This window comes from Prenolepis imparis, unplaced genomic scaffold, assembly GCF_030444845.1.
Source record: "Prenolepis imparis isolate NDT839.2.m4 unplaced genomic scaffold, iyPreImpa1.0 SCAF_3, whole genome shotgun sequence".
In the NCBI taxonomy this organism is placed as follows: Eukaryota; Metazoa; Arthropoda; class Insecta; order Hymenoptera; family Formicidae; genus Prenolepis; species Prenolepis imparis.
Genome location: NW_028141161.1, coordinates 21,284,908 through 21,310,324, shown reverse-complemented (window position 1 = coordinate 21,310,324; position 25,417 = coordinate 21,284,908). Strand labels below are relative to the sequence as shown.

General features: G+C 35.3%; 2 protein-coding genes across 8 annotated transcripts in view; one reads left to right on the top strand and one right to left on the bottom strand.

Moving 5' to 3' along the window:
• Positions 1 to 249: 249 nt before the first annotated feature.
• On the top strand, positions 250 to 6,040 carry Rpa-70 (replication protein A 70). Its single transcript, XM_083034472.1, has 13 exons — positions 250 to 410; positions 482 to 529; positions 873 to 1,087; positions 1,168 to 1,322; positions 1,427 to 1,517; positions 1,605 to 1,767; positions 1,860 to 2,064; positions 2,327 to 2,439; positions 2,525 to 2,691; positions 3,099 to 3,333; positions 3,789 to 3,872; positions 3,962 to 4,156; positions 4,304 to 6,040. Exons 1-13 carry the CDS (start codon positions 381 to 383, stop codon positions 4,424 to 4,426), a joined length of 1,824 nt encoding a protein of 607 aa, XP_082890598.1. The 5' UTR covers positions 250 to 380; the 3' UTR covers positions 4,427 to 6,040.
• The window catches only part of Snap25 (Synaptosomal-associated protein 25kDa), a 46,576-nt gene continuing 26,729 nt past the window's right edge, over positions 5,571 to 25,417 (bottom strand). For 5 of the 7 annotated variants that reach the window (XM_083034501.1, XM_083034494.1, XM_083034498.1 and 2 more), the window contains 3 exons: positions 19,400 to 19,517; positions 18,162 to 18,435; positions 5,571 to 11,769 (listed from right to left, as the gene is read on the bottom strand). In XM_083034501.1, the coding sequence (XP_082890627.1) occupies positions 11,707 to 11,769; positions 18,162 to 18,435; positions 19,400 to 19,517 (455 nt within the window). In that variant the 3' untranslated portion in view covers positions 5,571 to 11,706. Of the gene's footprint in view, positions 11,770 to 13,207; positions 14,321 to 18,161; positions 18,436 to 19,399; positions 19,518 to 24,123; positions 24,173 to 25,417 lie in introns of those variants that run through there. The other 2 variants (XM_083034499.1, XM_083034500.1) reach the window with 2 other exon arrangements.

Below are 25,417 nucleotides of genomic sequence, written 5' to 3'. Positions count from 1 at the left end.
AACAGAGAATAGATATTTTTCTATCGTTATCGCTATTCCTATCACTATCGCCTGCTATCGCTTAGCATTGTGCAAGGGGCTTTAAGGTGCCTTTTCATGCTGACGCTCGACGCTCATTTTTAGCGTCAAAAGACGTCACGTGACCAAAAATAAAGATACCAATTCGTCAATTTTGGTCACGTGACGTCTTTTGCTAAAAATGAGCATCGAGCGTCAGCATGAAAAGGCACCTTTACGGAACACGGAACGCAGTCTTGTTGATTGTATTATTCGGCGGGAAGCTCAGAGCACTGAGCACAAGCTGGTAATCGGCCATCGAGAAGCACAAAAGAGAGACGTAATACCAGAAGACAATTACCGGAACCGAATAATCTACAATCATGTACAAGCTGACGGAAGGATCGTTAGAGGTAAGTTTGTCGAGGATGTATCGTTTGTTGCGCAGAATATTATCTAACAGTGAAATTCTCGATCGTTTCAGAAAATCATGAAAGGCGTAGACGTGGAGAAACCGATACTTCAAATGTTGGTGAGTATAATAATTAAATGGATCCGCAATAGATAGTTTGACAGATTTAATTTCTCGTAACTCTTTTTGGCCGCGAATCAACATTGTCCAAAAAACAAATTGTAAAAGATATCTTGGAAGTGTAAATGTTGTTCTTGTATTCTATGTGTAAGCATCTGGTCAACAGTGTCATGACACAATTATGTTTTTGTTGTTTTTATAGGAAAATTATATGCTTTCATCGAGCATATTCCGTTTTAGCTTAATTTTTAAAGATTCAGAAAAATTCATGTACTTTAGACATGATTAGATTTTTACTTCGTAGTTTTATGGAATATATCTTAATGTTAAATATTCTTCACAGGGCTACAAAAAACTACCAAAATCTGTTAATAAAGACGGTATTCCTGGTTGCGATCGATATAGATTACTTGTATCCGATGGACAGAGATTCAATTCATTTACAATGTTGGCTACTCAATTAAATAATCTTATAACGGACGACATTCTGAATGAATATGCAATCTGCAAAGTAACAAACTATCACCTGTCTACAGTGAACAATGGTGGCAAGGAAAAGTATTTATCGCATATTTTTTACGCATTAAAATGCACAAGTAGTACGAAAGTCAAGCATACATTTCTATTTGTTTTATTAGACGTGTGATGTTAATAATGGGTATTGAGGTAACAGTTCCTGGCAGTAAAGTTGGACGTAAAATAGGCGAACCAACTAATATAGACAGCAAATCAGAGTCTGATTCAACTACATCTGATACAGCTACGGCATCAACTAATGGACGTTATCAAACTAGTAAATACCATTATTTTGTCAATTATATTTGAGACTAGTTTTCAATTATATTTTATCTTTGTGACACTTATCATTAAATATAAAATCTGTTTTGCTTGCAATAGATGGTGCAGCTCAGAGAAATACTTCAGATAATTCCTTTTCTTCTGATATATGTACTACACCAATTGCGGCGTTAAGTCCTTACCAAAACAGGTAAGGACATGAAAGAGACTTCAACATTAAAATATATTTATAGATGTTATGTGAAGGGAAAAAACTAATGAATATTTGCATTTTTAGATGGGTGATTAAGGTTCGTGTGACCAATAAATCTGCAATTAGAACATGGAGCAACTCTCGTGGAGAGGGTAAACTGTTTTCAATGGATCTAATCGATGAAAGCGGTGAGATTCGGTGCACCGCGTTTAGAGATATGTGTGATAAATTCTACGATATGATAGAGGTATGTACATGTATCTGCAATTACAATCGGCGATAATTTTTTTTTTTTATTTTACAAAGAGTAGACTTATGCAGAATGTTTTATTTTTACAGATTGGAAACGTGTATTATATCTCACGATGCACGCTGAAGGCCGCGAACAAACAGTTCAACTCGTTGAAAAATGATTATGAGATGACAATGACCAACGATACAGAAATTGTGCCATGCCATGAAAGCAGCGATGACATACCAACGCTGCAGTTCAACTTTTGTTCCATAAGTCAAGTGGAAAACAAGGAGAGGAATGATATGATAGGTAAAAAGCATGCTTGAAATATTTAATTTTTATTTCGAAATCATAGAAATTAAATCTTAATTTCTATGTTATTTCGAAAGATGTTCCGATTTCCGAAATATTCCGGTTACATCAAAGAGTTGCAGAATATATGATAATAAATGACAATTTTAATCTTAAATTAAATCTTAAATTTAGTAAAATTTATGAGATAAGATTGATACATGACTATAGTCTAATTTGGAAATTGTAACACTGTATAATAATGTCGTGTTTGTAACAGACGTTTTGGGTGTTGTTACAACATTCAACGATGTGCAACATATTACACAGCGAACTACTGGTCGAGAACTCGTAAAGAGAGATGTCAATATCGTCGATGACAGTGGTGTGATGGTAAGCAATTTTTATTGAGAGATCACATTTTAACATTCTGTTATTATGAACGAATAAACAAATTTCTTTTTATTTGTTATGTCAGGTATGCGTCACACTTTGGGGAAAACAGGCCGAAGATTTTGATGGTTCTAATAATCCGATTATAGCCATTAAAGGAGCGCGCATTGGAGAGTTCAATGGCGGAAAAAATTTGTCCCTTTTAAATTCATCAGTACTCGAAAAGGATCCGGATTTACCAGAAGCACATAGGTACGTATATAAATACAAATGATATAAAACGTACGCCACGCTTTAAAAACATTTTCTTTAGCGATAATTTTTTGTTAACATTGCAAGCTGTATAAATTTGCTTAGATCTTATCGCATTTCTTGAATTTTTCTTCAATTTAGAGCGAAAAACGATCTTGTTTTCTATTAGTTTAAAATTTTGTTCAAGTTTTATCACTAGATGTAATTAGACAATTAATTGAGAATTAATTCAGAATTAATTTTCTAATTACATCTTGTAATTCGTCTCAACTGATGAAACTGAATCCTTTTAAGGATATGTTACTTTTATAACAGTTTTAAAAATAAGATATAGTTTACAGGAATATATGATAATAATTTTTACATAAAATACATTACGCATTATATGAATACGATGCACATTTCAGATTGCGTGGATGGTACACTACGGTTGGCCATTCGGAGAGCGCCAAATCGCTATCTAAAGCAGGTGGTAGTGGTGATTTCAACGCACCATTGTACACTTTCCAAGAGGCGACCGAAGCGAAGTTGGGAGAGAAATTAAATCTTGCAGATGCTTACACAGTGGTGGCCACTATCAACTTAATTCGTGTGGAGAATTCTATTTACAAGGCATGTCCTGTAGAAAGTTGCAAGAAGAAGGTAAGTTATGTATGAGACATATTTAAAATTATAAAGAAATCTTTATAGAAATCCTTATTTTTCTCTTCACGATATTTCATATCTGTATTTATAGAGAGCTAAGAATATAGTTATAAAACAAACTAAATTAGAGGCTACAAAGACAAATTTCTATTTTTTAAAGAAATATTTTAAGCAGCAACTTCCTTGCTGCTATTATAATATTTTATGATTATTATATCATCGACAGTAATTAGAAAATTTTTTGATTAAATTATATTATGCTTAATTCTACTAACTTTAAATATATTAGCTGTATATTCTTCTTAACATCTTATTATTGGGTTGTTCGGAAAGTCATTTCGTTTTTTTCACATACAATTTGTATGTGAAAAAAACGAAATGACTTTCCGAACAACCCAATAGATAATATTATAGGTTTTACACGAATTATATAAAACGCTATTCAATTTCAGTTAATTGATCAATCTACTGGAATATTCAGATGCGAGAAGTGTAATAGGGACTATCCAAATTTTGCGTATCGCTTGCTGGCAAGTGTATGTATATTACATCATATTCTTTATTTATTATTTGAAAATATTTTTAAAAATCTGATTGTTCAACGATTTCTTAATGATTTTCGCAGATGAATATAGCGGATGCAACAGGCAGTCGCTGGATAACTGCCTTCAACGAGGATGCTGAAAAGATATTGGGCATGTCGGCGCAAGAATTGGGAGAATTAAAGGAGAACGATAACGACGCCTATATGCAGAAATTCGCTGAAGCAAGCTTCAAGAGATTCACATTCAGTTTGAGGGCGAAATCAGAAGTTTTTCAGGTAAGCAGCTTACTTTCAAGATTACTTTGCCACTTCTAATTTATGCAGTTTTTTTTTCTTTCTGTAACATTGACAAGTTTTATTGTACAGGTCGATTATGTTAACACAAACTTGATTTTCAATTTTCTAACAATTTATATTTTATAGGATGAAATGAGAGTGAAACACACTTGTGCATCGGTCGCTCCGCTAAATTACAAGACTCATCTGACACATCTGATAGATAGAGTTTCTAAGCTGGTGCACATCGAAAAAATGGAGACCAACTGAATAAAATTTCATCCTCTTAATAAAAATAAGTTTATATTTAAAATTTGTAGATTATAATAATCTTAGGTATTATTCTATTTTTATACAGACCATTGTTTATCATTTCATTTAAATCGTGTCTGTTATGCAATGAAATATCTTCAACATATAAGCGAAAAAAATTTTGAGTAGTACATTACAAGTACATTGAATTAAAACGCTCCTCCAGTATTGCATTAATAATATTACAATATTATTTTCAATATTATTATTATCAATATTATTTTTCAAAAATGTTTATAATTTATGTATTATGAATTATGTGCTGCACGATAATTTTTGTTTATTTTGTCTACAGCACGTCTTACAAAATAAATATTTAATTTATACATTATTTACGTCAATATTTTTCATTATCTGAAATGTAATGTAATTTTTAAAAATATCAACTTTCAGTATCTCACTCTTTTGTTCACAAAAAAATTTTTAATTTTTTTCAAAATTATTTTTGATACAAAACAATTATAATATTTATTGTAAAACACCAAATATATCTAATTGCATTTTTTGTGCCGAATATATAAACGTTACATATATTTCGGCACGTGTTCGAGATCAAGCAAAATCGTCGAATATAAAGCAAGTCCTTATAGGATAGTGAGACGTAACAGCTTGTCACAAAATTGATCGATTTTGAATACCGGAGGACAGCTCCATTCATCGCAGTTGCTGGACCGGATTCGCGTCTCGGGACTTGGATTTGATTTATCGGAAGACATTGAAGACGAACCACTGAAGTTTATCTCTTGCATATGCAGCATCCGGTTTGAATCACTTTGGAAACTAATCAAATTTTTTAATATTTACATCTAACATCTGAGTCTGTTTAACTCCATCGTTTTGTGCAAATTGATTTGTCATTTTCGAATTAATTTGATTGCATAAAGAATCTAATTGGAATTTGATTATCGTTGATAGCACATATTCATGACGTTAATATCTTGATCACGAATTTTTGATGACTTAAATTATTGAATTTGAGTTCTTGATTCGGATAATCTTATTACAAATTGACTTATAATTATTTTTTTAAGATCTGGATTCGTACAAACTATCGGAAAAAAAATGAGACGGATCCTGGAGGGAAAACGTGTCGTGAACGATGTACAATACTTGATGGTTTATTATTTTGCCAAGAAGTAAAATACACAGGCATTTGTGTTATAATGATACCGCCGAGGAGAGAGAGACTTCTTTTCCTCCTTTCCTTTATACGACGGTATCGTAAATACATCTAGCGACATTATAATCGGTACTAAAAAGAGAGAGAAGCTGGGTCTCGTCCCGTCTCTTTTCCCCGCTCTCTTATTTAATCAATAACTTTACAGTTTACAAATGTGTAACATTTTCCATCTCCTCGCTCTCGTATCAGCTCGCCGCAGCTTTTTTTTTTTTTAATTTCCGTCGCCTTCGTTCTATCATTCGGAGTGCCTCGAAGACGACACCCTGCACGTCTTTGCACGGTGGTCCCAGGTATATTTGTCTCTCTCGCACTCGCATTTTTCGCGCTAAGTACACGAAGAGGTGGCACCTCGCACCTCACGTTTCGTCCGAGGTAGGAACCGATCGACGGAACGAGTTCCAATCGACTTATATATACTTTAGATATCAATCGTAATCGTCTAGGAATGTAAATCGTCTAGGATCTTTAAGATTAAAAATCTCTGTTGACGATAAAAGTGCTACGAGTGCTACCTTTATTTAGAGATATTTTTCAATATCATCGATATATTAACGATGTTGAAAAGGGGAAACGTAATTACGTGTAATAATTGATAAAGAATAAAAAATGTGTGCGATGAAATTTTAAATTTGAAAATTGATTTAAATGGAAATATAGAAATTGAAATTCGATCTCGTGCCACCGCGTCGATTCCCAAAAGTTTGATCGCCTCTATTAGTTTCGCAAATCGAGGCCGCGTATCACATTGCCGGCAGTTCCGCTGGAGTTCTTTCGATCTCCGCTATAAACGTTTAATATCGAGGTACATTTGTCGCTTAGGAAGTATGGAATTGCTCCATATTATATTCGTGTACGGAGTATTTTCGGATTTGTCGAAATGTTCCCTCAGCTACAGAGAGAGAGCTACTCTCTGAATTCAAATCAAACAACATTCATCAATTCGGTTCAATTTTTATCAAACAGGATGTCTACTAAAAAATCTCAAAATCTAAAATGAATCCCGGAAAATTCCTTTATTTTTCAAATATTTGTATTCGACGATTAGATAAGTTTTAGATGCAACTTTGAAATGAGTATTTATATTGCGCATGCTTTTGAATATCGAATTGAACCAAAAATTGAGATCGAAAAATAAAGCTTTTTTATTTGTATTTTTGCATTCTTTTATTATCAGGAATTACAATGGAAATTAGTAAACTTGCTAGTTACATGATTGACTGTTTTATCTTGACAAATTGACAAAAGCTCGCAATATAAAGAAAGTTATAAGGGTTCTTGCTCTTTTGAGATAATGTTTCTTTAATTTCCTGAAATAAAATTTCATGAGAATTCTCTGCTTTTACAAAGTAAAAAAAAATCTTTGAGTAGACACCCTGTTAAATATATATATCTTGAATATATTTTAAAGTAAAGATATTATTTCTTTATGTCATTGAAGTGATAGAAAGTGTATATTCGATTAATTAAAATTTAATCTGTGAAATTAATTGGAGAATGAATTTCTCCGTCTTATGTTACTTTTTGAATCAAATAAAGATCAGAAGATTCGACCAGAGAATTAAACAATTTCAGATGTTAATTTTTTTTGCTTAAGAGTTGCATCTTGAAACAATCGCTCTCTCATCTTAACACTTTGTTTCAATTTAATTTAAATCGCTGCAAAGACGTCCGACAACCCCGAAAACACCCTGTACACTCTTTTTACAAAGAACGGTAATTTTTTATTTCGTAATTTCAGGATTTTTCCCACTCTTCATGCACTTTTGCATTCCACGCATCGGGTTACTCTCTCGCCCCCCCCCCCCTCATTATTATTATTATTCTCTCGTTCACGCGATCCGTTTTCTCTCACATATACACACATACGCACTCTTTCTTACCTCATCCTCCTCTCCTTCCATTAATTTTTAAATTATCGCGTGTGTGTGTGTGTGTGTGTGTGTGTGTGTCTCTACTCGTCTATCTACCTATTTTACCTAATTTGCCTGTCTATACATTATTTCTGTGTGTATGTGTGTGTGTGAGTAGATATTTAAAATGTATACGCGTTACCACATAGACCTGTAGATTCGATATGACTTCGGGGGGATGGGGATTATTGGGAGGGGGCTAAAGAAGGGAAGGGTGGGCCCTAATAGGGCGGACAATACTCGTAAAATAAGTACGTAATCTCGCAATACGCGGTGATAAACAGTAACGACGAAGTAACAAGTACAATATTGCTCGATCCCGTATTTATATATTTATATGTATATATACATATATATAAATATTGTATATATATATTTATATATATATATATATATTTATATCTATGTACTCGTTTGTTTACTTATAATATATATATATATATAATATGTAATAAAGATACTCTCTCTCTCACACACACTTTCTCTCTCTCTCTCTTTCTCTCTCTCGCTTGATTAAAGTAGCCTTTTTTGCAACACTCGACTCTCGTCTACCAGGAGCTATTTAAGAAAGGGCCCTCGCTTTCTACACGGCTATGTATACATAGCATAAATATATGTATATATATGTGTGTATGTGTATATATATATATATATATATATATATATAAATGCAAATAAATGACGTATGTATACCGGTTCCACGTTATTAAGCGAAAGATTTCTTATCCGATTCGAAATCGATCTTTCCTCGAAAAAAATTGAGGAATATATATTTATTATCGTTCGCAGCAACTTTACATATCTTTGTAGTAAATTAAAATTTCGCACGACTGATCGAAAAATATAATTACGATATAAATGGCAATTATTCGAAAGCTCTATCGGTGCCTTTCGTCGAGGAAAAATCCATTTCAAATTGACCAAGGAATCTGTTTCCATTAAAATGGAATAATAATGATAGAAATGAGAAGACACACCTCTGTGTATATATACGTCATCTATTTAGAAGTATTTAAAATTTTTCTCGACGTAAGTGATCACTATAGGCCTAATGATCTCGCGTTGTAGCACAATTTCTCTCTTTCTCTCACATATACGCACATTCGGATTTTTTATTTTTCACTCTCTCTCTCTTTCTCAAACTCTCGCGAACCCTTTCACTCCTCTTATAACACATATTCGTCCGGCGAAACGTCTAAAGGGTATTTTTTCTTCTTCCTCCTCTTCTTCGAGAGAAAGCAAAAGACAAGCAAAATCGAAAAGGCTACGCAGTTTATTTATTTGTGCTCGATCTTTTCTGGCCGCCTCCGGCTCGAGAGAGATCGATATTCGACTTGTCACGACTCATCATTTCCTTCGAGATTTGGAAAAAACACCTAAAAGATTGATTAATAATTATCGACTTCTATCTATCCTCCCCACTTTGCATTTCCAACTAAAGAGGATAGTGCGAAATTACTAGGACTGTTGGTTTAATAGACGAATTAGTGGATTAGTAGTTTACAAAATTGTCGAGGAATATCTCAAGCCCCGGAGAGAGGCGCATATATATTCGTTAAGTGTCAATAATAACAAGAGCGCGTTCTCTCGCTACGTAAAGAACCTTTTACCTGTCCCTGTTCTGTAATAAGAGCATAGGATCACGGCGGGATAATTCAGGGCCGCTGCAGGACAGGATCGAGGGACCCTTTACGGATATCGATTCTCTCTCGTGCCTTGGCGGGCTTTTCTTTTTCTCCTCTCCGCTCCTCGTCGTACGATTTAACAAGGTAGGTACGTCACCCTCGTGTAAATACAGTAATGTACAATCTTTCTTTTTTTTGGAGTTAAACCTTACTGTGATCTCGGCGCGATTGGCGCAAAAGGGGAGAATTGGGGGAGGTGAGGGGGTGAGGAGGCAAAAAGGACAAGGGGGATAACACCTACGCTCTACGTTTGTCGAGTTGTGAATCGAGTTTTTTTTTTCAAGTTTTTTTTTTTAAAAACGACGACGAAAAAAGAAGACCTCGCTCTCTCTATCTACAGCTTCAGCGACTCCTATACTTAATCGTGTGTGGCTGAATGCGTTCTCTTCGTTGCTTCGGTTATATCTCGGTATATATATATATATTCTTCTTCGGCTTCCTCTTCTTCCTCTTCCTCGTCCTGCGTGTGCTCCTTCGTCCTCCGCACGCGATTCCACTACTCCCTTCCTCCTCCAAGTGTCATCACCGATCTTTCTCGATCCGGGTGGGACACCCGGTAAAATTCCAAAACACTTTCGAGATTACTCGAAATTGGGTTCGGGAAATGAAGAATATGTGTGTGTGTGTGTGTGTGTGTTTGTCAGTGTATATATATGTGTGTGTGCGTGTGTAATCGATCTTTTTTTTTGCCATGGAAGGGAAAGGAAAGCAACGAGATCCTTCGCGAAGGGAGAACTCGGGGAAATTCGAGAGAGGGAGGATTAAGTATGTCGCTCTTCTCGCGTGAGTATAGATAAAGTATCGGCTATCGTTGAATATAGCTCTCGCGCGCACGTTATATAATCGGAGAGCGATAGATAGATAGATAGATATATGTATATATGTAATAATAATGAGATAATAAATAAAGCTAGCCTGTACAAGAGTACTAGGGATATATTTTCAAAGGGAGAGATAAGTGTAATGAATTTTTTGTACTTATGATATACTGTTTTTCCTCCTTCCTCCTCTCGATATATGTAATTCCGCTCCAGAGTCTCGATTGAACCGAGAGAAAAATTAATTAGTCGTTACACCGTTCGTGTGCATTATTTAATCTCCAACACGTGTACGTGTATACGTATATACGTGTGACTATAACGAGATATATAATATATATTTTTTTTTTCTTTCTAATTTAAAATTTACCATTTAAGTTAACGTTAATTATGTCCTGTCGGCAAAGAACGAAGCTGCTCGTTTTTTAAATCAAAGATTAAATTTTGCAGCTTCGCTTTTTCTTTTTTTTCTTTTTTTTTAAGTTACACGATACTCGACATATTTCTATCACGCTAGAGAAAAATTCCATCGGCACTTTGTTGCGATCGGTACAATAAAGCTGCTGGTCTTAAATTAGACATTTTATTTTTAGTATTCGGCTTTAATCGCCGATTATTAGCCGACCTCGAAGTGTAATTCGCTTCGAGGCTTCTCATTGGCGGATCATCATCCCCGCTGTCGTAAAAAATCAAAGAGCCCGTGTTTCGGAGATTAAATTTCACTTCTGATTATATATGTATAAGAATAGAATTAACAAGGTTGAAAGTTGTATCTCCGGTCGAAAATTACACCGGATTCCTTCGGACGCTAAGTTAGGAATGTAATTGAAGTACACGAATTTCAAACAAAAAAATCAAATTCAATCTCCTAATTTATGACTCGATCTCGCGATATTTGGATGCGTTAACCCTAAACTTGCAGCAGAAACTAAGGAAGCAAGACTCAAAGAATTACAATGTATTACGAAGGAGAAAGATATATAAATACAATAGTACATACACCAATATGACAACAAATTCAGCGTTTATTTTTTACACAAGTTTTTTTTTCCTGAGCTGCATCGTTTTGTAAAGCAGATTATGCAATTACGGTAATTACGCGCAAAGAAGAGACACCTCCACGATAATACAAATAAAAATCGTCTAAAAGATCAAAAGTCCATTTAAATGATGACTTTTAAACATCTTAGTACACATAAGAGAGTGTATAACAATCCACACGATACTTGATTTAAAATTAAAGTAAAACAAAAAATAATTCTGATTTACAGGAAAACAGAATTACGTATTTTTTTCTTTTTCTTTCTTTTTTTTTTTTACAGAACTTAGTCAAGTTTAGGGTTAAGTATTTCGGCAACTTTAAGTATATTTCTCAAGCTTGTTTTGGTCAAACTCGATGTTTCTTTTTTTTAGATGCAAATGAAGAGACAACGAACGAAACGCGAATAAGATAGATCGCTTGAAAACAATCGAATGGACTGTCGAGTGTAAGTTGTGCTGATTGTTGGTGGTGTCGGTGTTGTTGTTCTTGTATTGTTGTTGTAGTAGTTGTTGTTGTCGGTGGTGGTGGTGGTGGTAGTGGTGGAGGGTGATGGTAGTGATGCTCGTGGCGGCCGACGGGGTGGTCGACTGTGAATGCGGCCGCTTACTTGAGTAGCTGATGAGCTCGCTCGTTGGCCACCTGTATCCTCGTCTCGTTCGACTCGCCCTGCGTGTCAAAGAACAACAAAAACGCAATGTCGTATACGCGAGCTGTCATCGTGGACCTGGTTCGGTGTAAATCGAGGCCGGGGATCGCGAAATGTCATCATTTCCGCGGACCCTATTTATATATTGCAGATGGTTTCTCAGAGGAACTTGAGAAAAAGAGTCGTCCAAGATTTTTTTTTTTCGAAAAATATCGATTTAACGCGGATTATTCTTATGCTCGCAGCAAGTTTCAATCGTAAAAGAATATTAATTTAATAATAATTATTAATTTATTTATTTATTGTGAAAATTTTTAATTTTAAATTAATATATATTAATTAATATATTTGTTGCAAATATTTCTTGGAATAGCAGATTGATTCTTAGATCGTCAAAGCAGCTGTTAATACAAAAAAAAGTATTAACTAAATTTCAGATGTAATTTAGGGACACCTAAAATTTAGCTATTGTAGCTGATATATTTTTTCCGTGTAACAATTTCGTTGTAACAACATGCATTTTCGGAAAAAATCTCGAGACTCGATTTCTCAAATCTCCTTATATACAGTGATCGTGACAATTATTAAATTCGACACGGCCACAAATGTTTTTCTTTCCTCTCCGAAATTCGCGCGAGGTCGCGCGAAATCCGGAAGAGACGACGAGAGATTCGCATGCTGGCTCTTCGTGGTGTCCGCGACGTGTCAAGCGTGTTAACCCGATCGACCTCGTCGGGGAGCGTCGGGGGTTCGAGAACGGTTCCAACAGGGTTCAAAGGGATCAACCAGAGAGGTAATTCCCCGTCGCCGTCGTCGACGGCGGCGTTTCGTTCGTGACACAATCACAACGAGGATGGCAACATGTGACACGAGCGTTGTGACAACGTGTGTACGAGGAGAATGCGATGCACCACCGCTCGATAATCTCGATCTATATTAAATGATGCTTTCTCGATATAAAATTCATCCATCGAGAGAATACCCGAGATCTTTACATCTGTCATTGACAGATTGATTACAATTCATTTTTAACGTTTTGATATTTTTAGAAAATATAGACGAGGATACACAGAATAAAAATGTTTCATGATCCGCAACTTTAATTTTAAGGCTCCTGGGTGCTCACCGCGGCCATATTGGAATCGTGACGTCACAGGCGAGAAATAACACACGTTGAGATTTCTTAGATGCCATTTCTAAATAAAAACATATTTGCATAAAATAACACTTAAGATTTCTTTAATACACTTCTAAAAAACGTCGAAAACTATTCTTCTCCCTTGACAGTCAATCAACAACCGTAAAATGATCGAGATATCAGACTTTGACATGCGGAATGACTGCGCATGTGCAAAGACCAGACGGACTGGGCCTCATAATATTACATTTTACAGCTGTTGATTGATTATAAAGAAAAAAGGATAGTTTTCGGCGTTTTTTAGAAGTGTATTAAAGAGATCTTAAGTATTATTTTATGTTTTTATTTAGAAATGGCATCTAAAAATTTTTAGCGTGTGTTTTCTCGCCTCTGACGTCACGATTCCGACATGGTCGACAAGATACCAGGAGCCTTAATGACAAATTTGGAGTTTTTTATTACTCATTTTTATACAAGCGATTAAAGGTTTCTCGCGAATTTCTAAGAATTTAATGAAGATAAAGATCCCAATTTAATCACGCAATCTCATGCTCGAAACATCCCAAATAAAGCATTTCCTCCGGAAAGCATCGTGTATCGCGACTATCGAGCGGCTGTTCACGGTATATCGTCGTAGTATCTCGACGAAAGCCTGATTAGTGATGGTTAGTTGAAGTGGCATGATTATTGGTGGTGGTAGTTTTTTTTTTTTCGTTATTGCACAGGTTTCTTTTATGGATCGAGGGTTGGAGACAAAACGCGGAATTGGTGTCCGAGTGACGACGAGAAGACAGCAGGGGTGAGGATTGATTTTTGAGAGGGTGGGAAGAGAGATTATTTGCGCAACTGGGAATATTCGTATAATTTAATATTTCAACCTTTTATAGAGCGATTTGTAAACATTATATTCGAATGGTAACATCACTCGCGTATATCTCGATCATTACAATAAACTGAAACATTATATTCCGGATGTAATATCGCATCACGATTCTCAAATCACAATAAACGCAATATTCGCGTGCGATATCCATTCTGTAAATAACTCGTTTAATAATAATTTCAAATAATTTAATTCATAATGTTTGATAATTAGGTTACGCGCGAATATAATTTGTCTTTAATTCAATTAAGTATTTAATTTTTAATATTTGTATTCTCGCCCCCCTCGCCCCCTGTACCCAGAATAATCCCAGTCCCGCGATCGTGTGTGTGATCAGGTCTCTAAATATGTATAATACACAATAAGTATATGCAAGTGTATAATTTTGTTTTTTTCTCTCTTTCGTTCGAGACGACATCTCATGGTGATGTGCAACTTGGGGCTCGGAGGAGGCGGATTACGTGGAGACAGAGAGAAGAGACGCATTTTACTTGAGCAGGGCGTGCGCACGTTGGTTCGCCATGGCTATCCTCGTTTCGTTCGACTCGCCCTGCGGATTATCAGTTTGGGTTTCGGTCATAGAGATGTGTGTGCGGTGTGCGGTTGCTGCTGGATGTGTGTCTGCATGTACGCGTATGTGTGCAGGCGTATGTGTGTTCAGTGCGGCTTTCGTTCACCAGTGTAATGCACAATCTCTCGAGTCTTGTGGTTTTCGCACGAGGTTCAACCCCTTCGACATTATACGGTACCACGATCGGATCGTGTAGCGGATTTATCTTACTTTACGTTCATCAGAGAAATCGTCTCAATACGAATAAATTAATATTATATTACACAATACGAGAGATCTTGTATTTTTTTAAAAGGAACCGAAGAACTTTTAATTCTCACTTAAATAGTAAAATGTTAATGCTTGTGAATAATAAAACCCTTTCTCCCCTATTTGATTACAACTTTTTGATCGATTAATAGTGTTTGGACTACTCGAGATTGTGCATCATTGAGACAACCCATTAAAGATCATAATCATATTTTTATAGAACGCGGATTTGTGTAACAAATTAATATGTAAATTATACGGATTTTTTAAAGAGTAGTATCAGGATATATCGAAATAAAAGTGTTTAGAATATTTGAAATTGAAGTTTCAAGATATGACCTTTAAAGGGCTAACGATCCTCGGACGATCAATATTTATCGAGTAATGTTTTCGAAGGAAAAATATTGTGTAAGTAAGAAAAAATTTCGCCGATCGATACCGAAAGCGTTGAATGTTGATCGAAGAAAAGAATCTAATAATAAGAAAAATGAAGTAATCGAAGGGGAAGAGAAGAAACGAGAAAAAATATAAATTTAATCTCAATAAATATCAGAGGTTGGAAGGTAAATGTCGAATATCGATTATTGAATTGCGCGTTTAATTCGGGTTAATGCAAATGCTGTAAATGCCTTATATTACGGTAAATACGAGTTATAATACGAGAAATGTAAAATTGATCGAAAGCTCAATAGCGGCGCATGTGTTGCAATAAGTAATGACAGATAATTATTGAAATATCGTTAAAGCGAGATATGAATACGTATATTATTATTGATCGTTTGAGGATCGCTTTTATATAAGTCAGAGAATTCTGCCTCTCTTTTTTTGTCTAGGACCTACTACCAAGGACTATGATAAAAATCCAAAAGTGTGGCGAAAAAAAAAAATTTAATAAATTATCACATTATTAAAATAATAAATTCGTAAATTGCTATATTGTACTATTTATTCATCAGAAATACGTAGCCCCGTTTTCTCTGTAATGCAAATATTATTTCAACTTTAATATCCCGTTTTTCATTCCTTTATATCTTAAAACTTTAATATTTCAACATGAAGGACTATGAAAGAATTTCTCGCTTCTGTTTTTAATCTGCCAGGAGTTTGTTTTTCTTTTGCATTGAGAATCCATAGAGAATATCATAGTTCTGATAAAATCTCGTGAAAAAAGAAATAGAAAGAGAAAGAATAGAAAAAGGTGATGCAATAATTGAATAAGAACATAGAAGGCAGGCTGTACCGAGGGGATGAAAACCGAGGAATAAAGTGTGTGTGCCTGTAGATTAATATCGAAAAGGTGCCGTAGAAAAAAGGGTCGACGTCTAAGACGAGGCGGATCATGGCGGCTAAGATCGTGCGATGCGCTTGCGTAAGCATGCGTTGAAACGGAAATTACTGGGATATATATCTTTTTTATTTGAAGATACTGATGTTGAGATTCTACTCTTGTAAGTCGCATTTCGATTTTTTCCAATTTATTAAATTTATTTATTATTTTTATATATTAAGATCAAAACTCTTTGATCTTAAATAGAAAAATCGAGGGAATTTTCTTTGTGAGAGAATTTTCTTTTAGAATTTACCCTGAAAATCGTGGTAATCGTGGAACAATATGATATGGAAAGAATTTTATGAGCATTTCCCTGATTAATATTTATCACAATAGAAATAATATCTATCACAATAAAATATAAAATATATTTAATTTTACTAAACTGCATAGTAAAATTAATCAAACATATTTTATATTTTATTGTGATAGATATTATTATTTTTATTGTGATAAATATTAATCAGAGAAATTCTCATAAAATTCTTTCCATACCATATTGTTCCACGATTACCATGATTTTCAGAGTAAATTCTAAGAGAAAATTCTCTCTGTGTAGAAAAAAAGATTTCTTATAAAAAATGCCCTTCTTTTCTGTATTTCATTATCGACAAACATATGACTTTATTATTCACAGCTATAAAAAAATTAAGTATTTAAGTTTTAGTTATATTAGGATTGAAAGATTCGTTCATCCCATGAAATTGCAGAACGAAAGGTTTCTTTGGCTTATTGTTAGATATAGTGCATGTCGTGTTGCTTTTTAAACACCGTTTTATCCTCGAAGGATAGGAAAGTGAAAAAAGACGACGACGATGAGCATCGTTGGAACACCTGTCCGAATTAGGACCACGTGACATACAAGGATAGGAGGAAGAGAGCGAAAGGAAGGAAGAAAGGAAAGGCATGATGGACACATAAAAAAGCGAAAGCGACGACGAACGTGATGTGCATCGCTCTGAGCCTGTGCATTGTGACATAGAGATTCGCGCATATATCGAGACACATGTTAGCTCATCCTAGTATAAATATAGTCCAGTAAACAAATTGCAAATATTAGCCGTAATATTAGTTGCAATTAATTAAATTTAGATTTTATATATATATATATATATATATATATATATATATGTATATATATTCCCTATTTTTAGATTAATTAAATAATTAACTATTAAATTAAAATTTAATTTTCTCATGGAAAATTCAATGTCGAATTAAAATTCAATTAGAGATATCAGAGAAAAGGTAGATTAGAATTTAATTGCATTGTGAATTCAAGAATCCGGGGATTAAAAATTTCTCGAGTAAACTTTTTGTTAAACTTCAAGTTTAAGAAATTAAAGTCCTCGAAATCTTAAAACTCGATAATGTAAGACGCTTTTCGATCAATGCAAATTTACAAGATTCCTCCAATTTTGATATTCCTATATTCGATTCTCTAAAATTTTTAATTTTTACATTAATTATTCATTAATTTATTTGAATAAATATTCTTAAAAATAATTACTCAATATTCTTGAATGGCATTATTAGCAGACGTGTACTGGACTTAAGTGACCTCATCGACATACTGAATTACGTCTCGAAGACTATCGCTTCACATTATAAAACCATCAATCTAAAGTTTCACGTGATAGTTTTATCTTGATCAAATAACATAAATTTGTCAGATTATTCATCGTTCATAGAAAGATAACAAATTTTTCAATTTGTACATATAACAATTACGTAATTTAAAGGGCCGCATTTTGCCCTATATTGTAATCTTTGCAGCTTTATTTTAGACAATTTGATAATTACTTTAACTTTTATCAAAAATGAAGCAAGAATGCAATGAAGTTCTTTTTCCAACACTGCACTCTTGTTTCAAACTCTTCCATTTCTTCAAGAGTTTAGCAGTATGTCGACGTGTGCGACGGACGCGAATTATATCGTCCAGGTAATTTTTTTAGACTCTTGTCCAGCTGGAAAAATGTAAAAGCTTTCCCTCTTCCATACGCAAAAAATACAATTTCTGAAGATGTTTAAAATATGAAAATTTGGATACAGAAGTTGCAGTTTTCTCTGCAAAAATATCAGCTCGTAATTTTTGATTTGATTTGATTTTTACGGCAGAGGGAGAGAGGAGAGACGGCAGCTGAACAAGAGTACTTTTTAAGTGCCATGCCAGAGTTGTGCCCGGCAACTGCTACGGTGCGCAGGGTGGACACCGGCGGTGCATTCCCGTTCGCCACTTACCTTGCGATTGACCCTGTCGATCTGCCGGTTCTGATTTTCGAGCTCGCTGCCCATGTCGATCGCCATGTTCCTCAGGTTGCCGATCATCGTGTTCACCTGGCCCATGTTGTCCTCCATCTCCACCTCGCGCGCGTCGTTCGTGATCTTGGCGATGTAGCCGCTCTGGGGCCCGATGCCGTTGCGGTCGTCCATCACCCGCTGGGGCTGGTTGTTCACGACCTTGCCGTCGTCGTTGCCCTTCCACGTGCCCTCGTCCTCCTTAAAGCTGGCGCCTCTGCGCGCGCAAGATCGCGAGAGCGATTAAGTTTGGGAAAATAGTTTCTATCGCGGAAAACTGTAGACTAACGTCGATTTCATTAAATTGCAATTTTAAATAAATTTTGATCGTGATATTCCGCGTTAATTATGTAGACTTGCGAAATATACAATTTTCCAATTGACTCTTAAATAAATAATCTCTTATTCAATTCAGAAAATTATGTTAAATGATTTTTCATATTATGTCAATTTCAGCTCGCAATTTTCATGAATGTTTGAAGACAATTATAATTTCATAGACATTTTTTTTGATATATGAAAATTTCTTAATATTTTTTTATTTCATCAATTATTTAAATTATTTCAATCCCCTTCTAACGCGCGTTAAGGCTCCTGGGTGCTCACCGCGGCCATATTGGAATCGTGACGTCAGAGGCGAGAAATAACACGTTGAGATTTCTTAGATGCCATTTCTAAATAAAAACATATTTGCATAAAATATAACACTTAAGATCTCTTTAATACACTTCTAAAAAACGTCGAAAACTATTCTTCTCCCTTGACAGTCAATCAACAACCGTAAAATGATCGAGATATCAGACTTTGACATGCGGAATGACTGGGCCTCATAATATTACATTTTACAGCTGTTGATGGATTATAAAGGGAAAAGGATAGTTTTCGGCGTTTTTTTAGAAGTGTATTAAAGAGATCTTAAGTGTTATTTTATGCAAATACGTTTTAATTTTTAGCATGTGTTTTCTCGCCTCTGACGTCACGATTCCGACATGGTCGACAAGGTACCAGGAGCCTTAAATTTATCTCTTAGCTCACGTGCAGATTATTAATAAACTTGACGAGAGAATAAAGTGCGCAGAGCATTTTTCCGAGATTTTTTTTTCCAGAAAGAAAGGGCGACAAAGTATGTAAAAAAAAGCGAGTAGTAACGCGAGAGATAGCTAAGATAGTCATCGTCATACTTGTTACAGGGAAGAACGCAAAGGCCGCAGCACTTTTCCATTCCGGTGAGATTCTTCTCGGCCTCTTTCATGTCGGCGTTAATCTGGTCCATGCCCTCCTCGATCCGGTCCAGCTGTTCTGTTTTGTTGTACAAGGAATATATAACGTTAGTCTGGTCGGCAAATAATGCGACTCTCGGTCGCGAAGATTCGAAGGGGAAAGGGCAACCACGAAAGATCATTTTATCTCTAATTAGGAGGCCGTAGCGAATGCTCTAAAAGCAAACTAAACTAAAATCCGATCTAGAAGAGTGTCTACGACCCATGTTTTTTTTCACGTGATGTCTGTATGTGTAATCAAGCTTCTCTAAAGATGGAAAAACAGCTTTAACCCTTTGCGCGATGGAAGTCGTCTCGATTTTACAAGATTCACGTTAGAGAGAATCTTCCAATAACTCGATAATTTCTATAATTAATCAATCTCTTTTATTCAATTATTCATACGTCTCCCGGATTTCTCTTCGTTGCTTCAATCTTTATCCCCGATTTCTAGAACTTATGTTAACGACGGTTGTTTTTTTTTTTTTTTTTTTTTTTTTTTTACGATTACGAAGCCATCGTAAAGAGTTAAAGCCCCGTGTAATTTTGTAAGCAGCTCGAAACTATCGGGAACGAACAACGTAATGTATTCAAGCGGTCGCCTATTAAAAAAAAAAGGCAAACGAAAGCGCTGGATGTGCATTGCCCAATCCTCTTTCGCTAATTTAATCTCCTGGAGAGAGAGAGAGAGAGAGAGAGAGAGAGAGAGAGAGAGAAAAAGAAAGAAAGATAAGCGACGGTTTCGTGTAAAACCCTCACCCAAAGGAAAGGGGCGCCCCTCTTTTAATTTTCTCAATTTCCGCTCGCCTCTCTCGTCTCATTTCCGCGTTCATATCCCGGATCGCGAAAAATCGAAAGTCTCACGTTCCGCGCAAGAATTCAAGAGATAAGAAATTTCTATAAGTTTCTTGAATCTTGCGCAGACGTTTATCAATAAGACAAACGGACGCCCTTTACCCTTTCCTTTCGAGCGACTGCGTTCGATCTTATATTCTACCACGAGGGTTAAATCAAACGGATTGTTTGTATCTATTGATAGAATTCATTATTCCTCAATGAATGATGGGGAAAAACCGACTCATTCATTTATATGTTCGAGACGTAACAAATATAATGTATCGATGATAATAAAAGTGGAAAAATTGAGATACAAACCGTGCACTTTATTAATTATAAAAGCCAATAATTTACTGACTCTATATCTCGAGTATATGCAAGTTTTATTATTGCAAATTCAAAGACGATGAATAATTTGATAATTTTTTGATAATTTTGCATTCATATAAAATATAAAAATTATATAAGTAATTATATATATAATTATATATATATATAAATATATATAATTATATATATATATAAATACGAGAAAATGATATACTTTTTTCTACAATCAGACTCGAGATTAATAAAATTATAAAATATGTGAAAAATTCGCGCTACTCCCCGGGATTACCGGGATAAAAAGGTCGATCCTGCGAAAAGAAAAATATCCGTTCAATAGAACCCCCGAGTCTGCACAAAGGGAAGTGCAACAAAAGCACGGCAGTTGAGCGAAAAGTTTCCTCCTTGTTCGACGTTTCCTGCATCGGGTGATTTTGCTCTGTTATGTGCCTACCGGATATGTACAGTGGGTTGATCTCTCACGGTGGATTGTGGAGTTTTCTAAACTAAGTGTGTAAACGGAATATCCCGAAATAGTTGTTATTGTACATTCTTGACCGTGATTTGGAAACGATAATTCTTTTACCTTAAATTACAGTTTACGATAATAAAATCTACATAAAATTTTATAAAATTTATGTCTACAATCTATTTATATTGTTGGAGCTTAATTTATTAGATTTTATAATAGATAGATAAATAAATTATCTCATAAACGCGCGATTATTTAAAGACAAATCGAGTCCGAAACGGTCTAATGATTAATGAAAGAAGTATTTCGAGATATCTCTGCATCTACTCATAGATTCGACTACGCAAGTTTGTCTAAAGGTATAAATAGCTGTACACGTGTTCGGCTAATAGTATGTGTGAAAACAATATCGTTGTAATGTAACGGGTGTCCGATTTGACCGGGATTACGCGCGAGTCGGTAACAATCTAACACGGTATGCATTTGCAAACTAAAAAGCGGAGGCTGGATTCGCGACTGTTCGCTTAGTATCCTGTCGACTCTTTTTACTTCGCAAGATCGCGAAAAACACCGCAAAACATGTCCGCGATAGGGTGATGTAAAGGCGCGATTACACGCGCGTCTCGTGGACTGTTTGCGGATGCGTGTCGTGAAGACTCTGATCACGTCTGTTGTCCGCTTTTGTCTTGTTTTCCTCTGTTTTTCTGCAAAGATCCGCGCCGCACGATTTTTCGCCGTGAATAACGCGAAAAAAATCAACTGACGTCGAAATTTTAGTCTACCGAGCTGATTTCTTTACATTTTGTTACTCAATATTGGCTAATAAATTATGTCAATCATCGGATCTAAATTACTCAGCTATTTAATTTTCTTTTTTATATCTATAGTTGATTGACTTATCTAATACTCAACATTTACAGAGACGAGTTTAATGTAATAGTGATTATATTATTTTTTTAGAAGCATCCGGAATCTAGAAAACAATTAAGCAATAATTTACTCATAGATATTTAAATTAGAATTTGCAAAATTATTTTCTTAGACATTTGGTTGTAGAAGCTTTTTTTATTTCGATGCAAAGTAACTCTAAAGATATGTCTGATTTTATATTTTAACTGCACTTTTTGCATCTATCTTCTTCTTATTTCTTCTTTTCTCGAAGTTAGTACAAATCTGTCCCATTTTAAGTTATCGAAAACAAAAACACTGCCTAATTTATAATAAAAATTTGCGAAAAATCGTGAGATGCGAACGAAGCCTGAGGGAAGTTCGAGTAAAAAATCTCGAAGATGGAGCAAGGGATAAGAATGATTCAAAGGAAACCGGAAGAGGAGGTCGAGATAGAGAAAGAGATAAATACAAGAAGGATACGGGGGCAGAAAGTAAGTATCGTAACAACAGTATCAGTTACGCAGTGTGAAAGAGAAAGTAGTAATATGCAGATATATAGCGAAGCCCGAAAGAAGCTGAAGAAAGAAGTAGCGGAAAGAAAGGTGGAAGAGAACCAAAGAAGCCAGCGAGAAAGTCAAAGTTGATCGAAACAGAAAGAAAAGGAAAAGAAGATACCACGATGCTTGAACGCTGAGAGCGAAATGTAAGTGAACGGTATAACGATGGTCGAGTGTGTAATATGTGTGTGTGTATATATGTGCATGAAAACACATATATACATACACATACGTATTAAATAGTATACATAATATATCTCTCAATAAAAGGGGCGTAGCGATAGGATAGCAGAGAGAGAAGCTTTTCTGAATTTCTCTCTCTGAGACTCTTTCACGTAGACATTTATTTTACAGAGATTTTTTTCCCTTCCAAAATCTATTCCAGCTACGCCCCTGATTGTTAAATAAGCAGCGGTGTCTCGATGATGCACGCGATTATCTCCCAGGAAAAGGGGAAAACGCGGATACAGCGAGGCCCCGTTTTTTTTTTGTCGCCGGAAAATCGTCACATCTGATTTTCGATGACTTTTGTATCTTTCGTTCCGTCCGATCGTTATTCGTCGATTTTTGATTAATTAATCTTTGCATTCGCAAGGCGTAATCGCAAGAGAAAAGACGAGGATCTTCAAGAGAGAAACTTAATCGATCATATATTAGCAAGAATGGAAGGAAAAGTTGAAAAGAAAAATAGAAGCAGATAATAGAATATGACGGATGACGAAATCATCGCTTCTCGATGAATCGAAGCGAAGAGCGAATGAAAAATCGACTTGAGACACACTTCGAGGGTCCTGCTATCGATCCCCTTCCCCCTTTTTACAGGGACAATCTAAGACAGGAGACGTGTGCGAAATACGCGGCAATATTTCGGAGCGAAATGGTATACATATATACGATACAGATTCGAGGAAGCCGAGGAAAACGCGCGCGAAAACGATACTTCCGTCTATCTTTTCCGGCCGAGCGCCGCGTTATCACTCATTCGCGCGAGTTATCACGCTCGCGAAATATATCGCCGCGTATTTTTCAAGGAGGATAAGAAAAGTATTCGAGCGCGCACAAACTGTCATCTCCATCTTTCCGACCCGTGATTGTGAAAATAAAAAGTGACATTTCCAAAATGTAGATATAAACGCAATCGGAAGTCTTTTTTTTTTACGATAACGCTAAATGTCCGTATATGTTTTGTTATATAATATCTTTTATATAAATTGTATTATATAAATTATATAAATTATATTAACATTTTATAAAATATCTGAAATATTTTTATACTTATAGACAAGGGATCGCGAATATTTATAGCGACAAAATTACCGGATGTGAACGAGTACTATTCTTATCCTACCCTAGGGGTATCATATATACATATTTTTATATGTGTGTATATGTATACTCTGTTAAATTGGCAATTCGATAATCATCGGTTGCGGAAAGCGAAATCGATCTCGCTTTGACATACAATATATGATTTTTTTCGAGTGTATCTTTTCTCTTCTTCGCGACTTCGGGATCTGTCTATTATTGTTTATATGTTAGAGGCTAGAGTGGAAGTGGCTTACCGCCTTGCTCGTCCAGCATTACGAGGGTTTTCATCCCGACCTCGTGGCCCTAAACAGGCAACCGACAGGCAATCAGCGGCGTGTTAAACATTGAGGAAAGGTTACATCGCCGTCGGGACGCTCCCTCGCCTCGCTCCGCGATGATTCCCTCCCCGGAAAGAAGGGGGTCCGAGGCCCCCCCGTGATATCCGCCCGATGCCGACGCGGGGAGAATGAAGTTCGGGAGAGAGATATGAAAGATATAATGACAGAAAAGAGAGAAAGAGGGAGGACGATGAGAGAATGTCGGAGCGGCGAGAGGGCGCGGACGACGAATTTCAACCTCAACTAATTAATCTATTATGCGTTAATTAGGGGATGGATGGATGGATGGGAGGATGGTTGGAGATATGACGACGTCACGTCGACATGATAATATCGGGGTTCAACAACAATGACGATTGTGTAGGAGGGGAATTGTAGGAATGATGAGAGATCGAAGAGGGTTTACACCTCCTCTCTCTTGCTCTTTTCTAATTAATTTCTTAAGGCGTTGGATGAACGAGGATGCGAGAACTACTTAATCTAGTGTATAAAGATCAAAGAAAGGTGAATAAATGACGGCGCGTGGCTCTTGACACTCCTCGATGATTGATGGGAAATATATTGAGAATTAGCGGTAAAAAGTACGTAAGATACGTGTAATCGTTATAATTATTCTTCCGCGAATCTCAGAGGATGGATGGAAAATTCGGTTATAAATGATAAGTGAAAGTGATACTATATTAAACATTGAAATGAAAAATATTGGAATAAAATTGAGATAAACCTGTTTTTTCATAACAAGGATTATGATTTCATGAATTCGATGCTAATAATCTTTCGCATCCAGATATTTGTATAAATGTAATAAACATTTGCAAGTTTTTTAATTATATGTAATAATACGTTATATGCAAAAAGAAAATTATTTGGTGAAAATTATGCAAAGCATCAACTCTGAAAATTATTCTTGTAGAAAATTTAAAATAACTTTTAATAAAAAAAATAATAAAGCCATTATTTTTATATATTTTAAAATTATATACAAAGATAAGAAAAACAAAGAAAAAAATAGACCTTTCCTTCTAAAATTTATATATTTTCCATTAAGTTTAAATAATTATTTATTCAAATTAAAATAAACTTTAAAATAACGCATATTTGTTTTCAAGTAAATGATATCGATATTAATTTCTCAATTTCGATATAATTCTCAAACGAGTTTAAAAAAAATAAAGAATCTCATATTTCTGAATGCAAATGATTATGTTGA

Bases quoted from the DNA above. Each gene is read 5' to 3' on its own strand.
- Rpa-70 (XM_083034472.1), top strand. From the start codon at position 381: ATGTACAAGCTGACGGAAGGATCGTTAGAG. The intron at 530-872 runs GTGAGTATAATA...TATTCTTCACAG, and splicing joins AACCGATACTTCAAATGTTG to GGCTACAAAAAACTACCAAA. The intron at 3,334-3,788 runs GTAAGTTATGTA...ATTCAATTTCAG, and splicing joins TAGAAAGTTGCAAGAAGAAG to TTAATTGATCAATCTACTGG.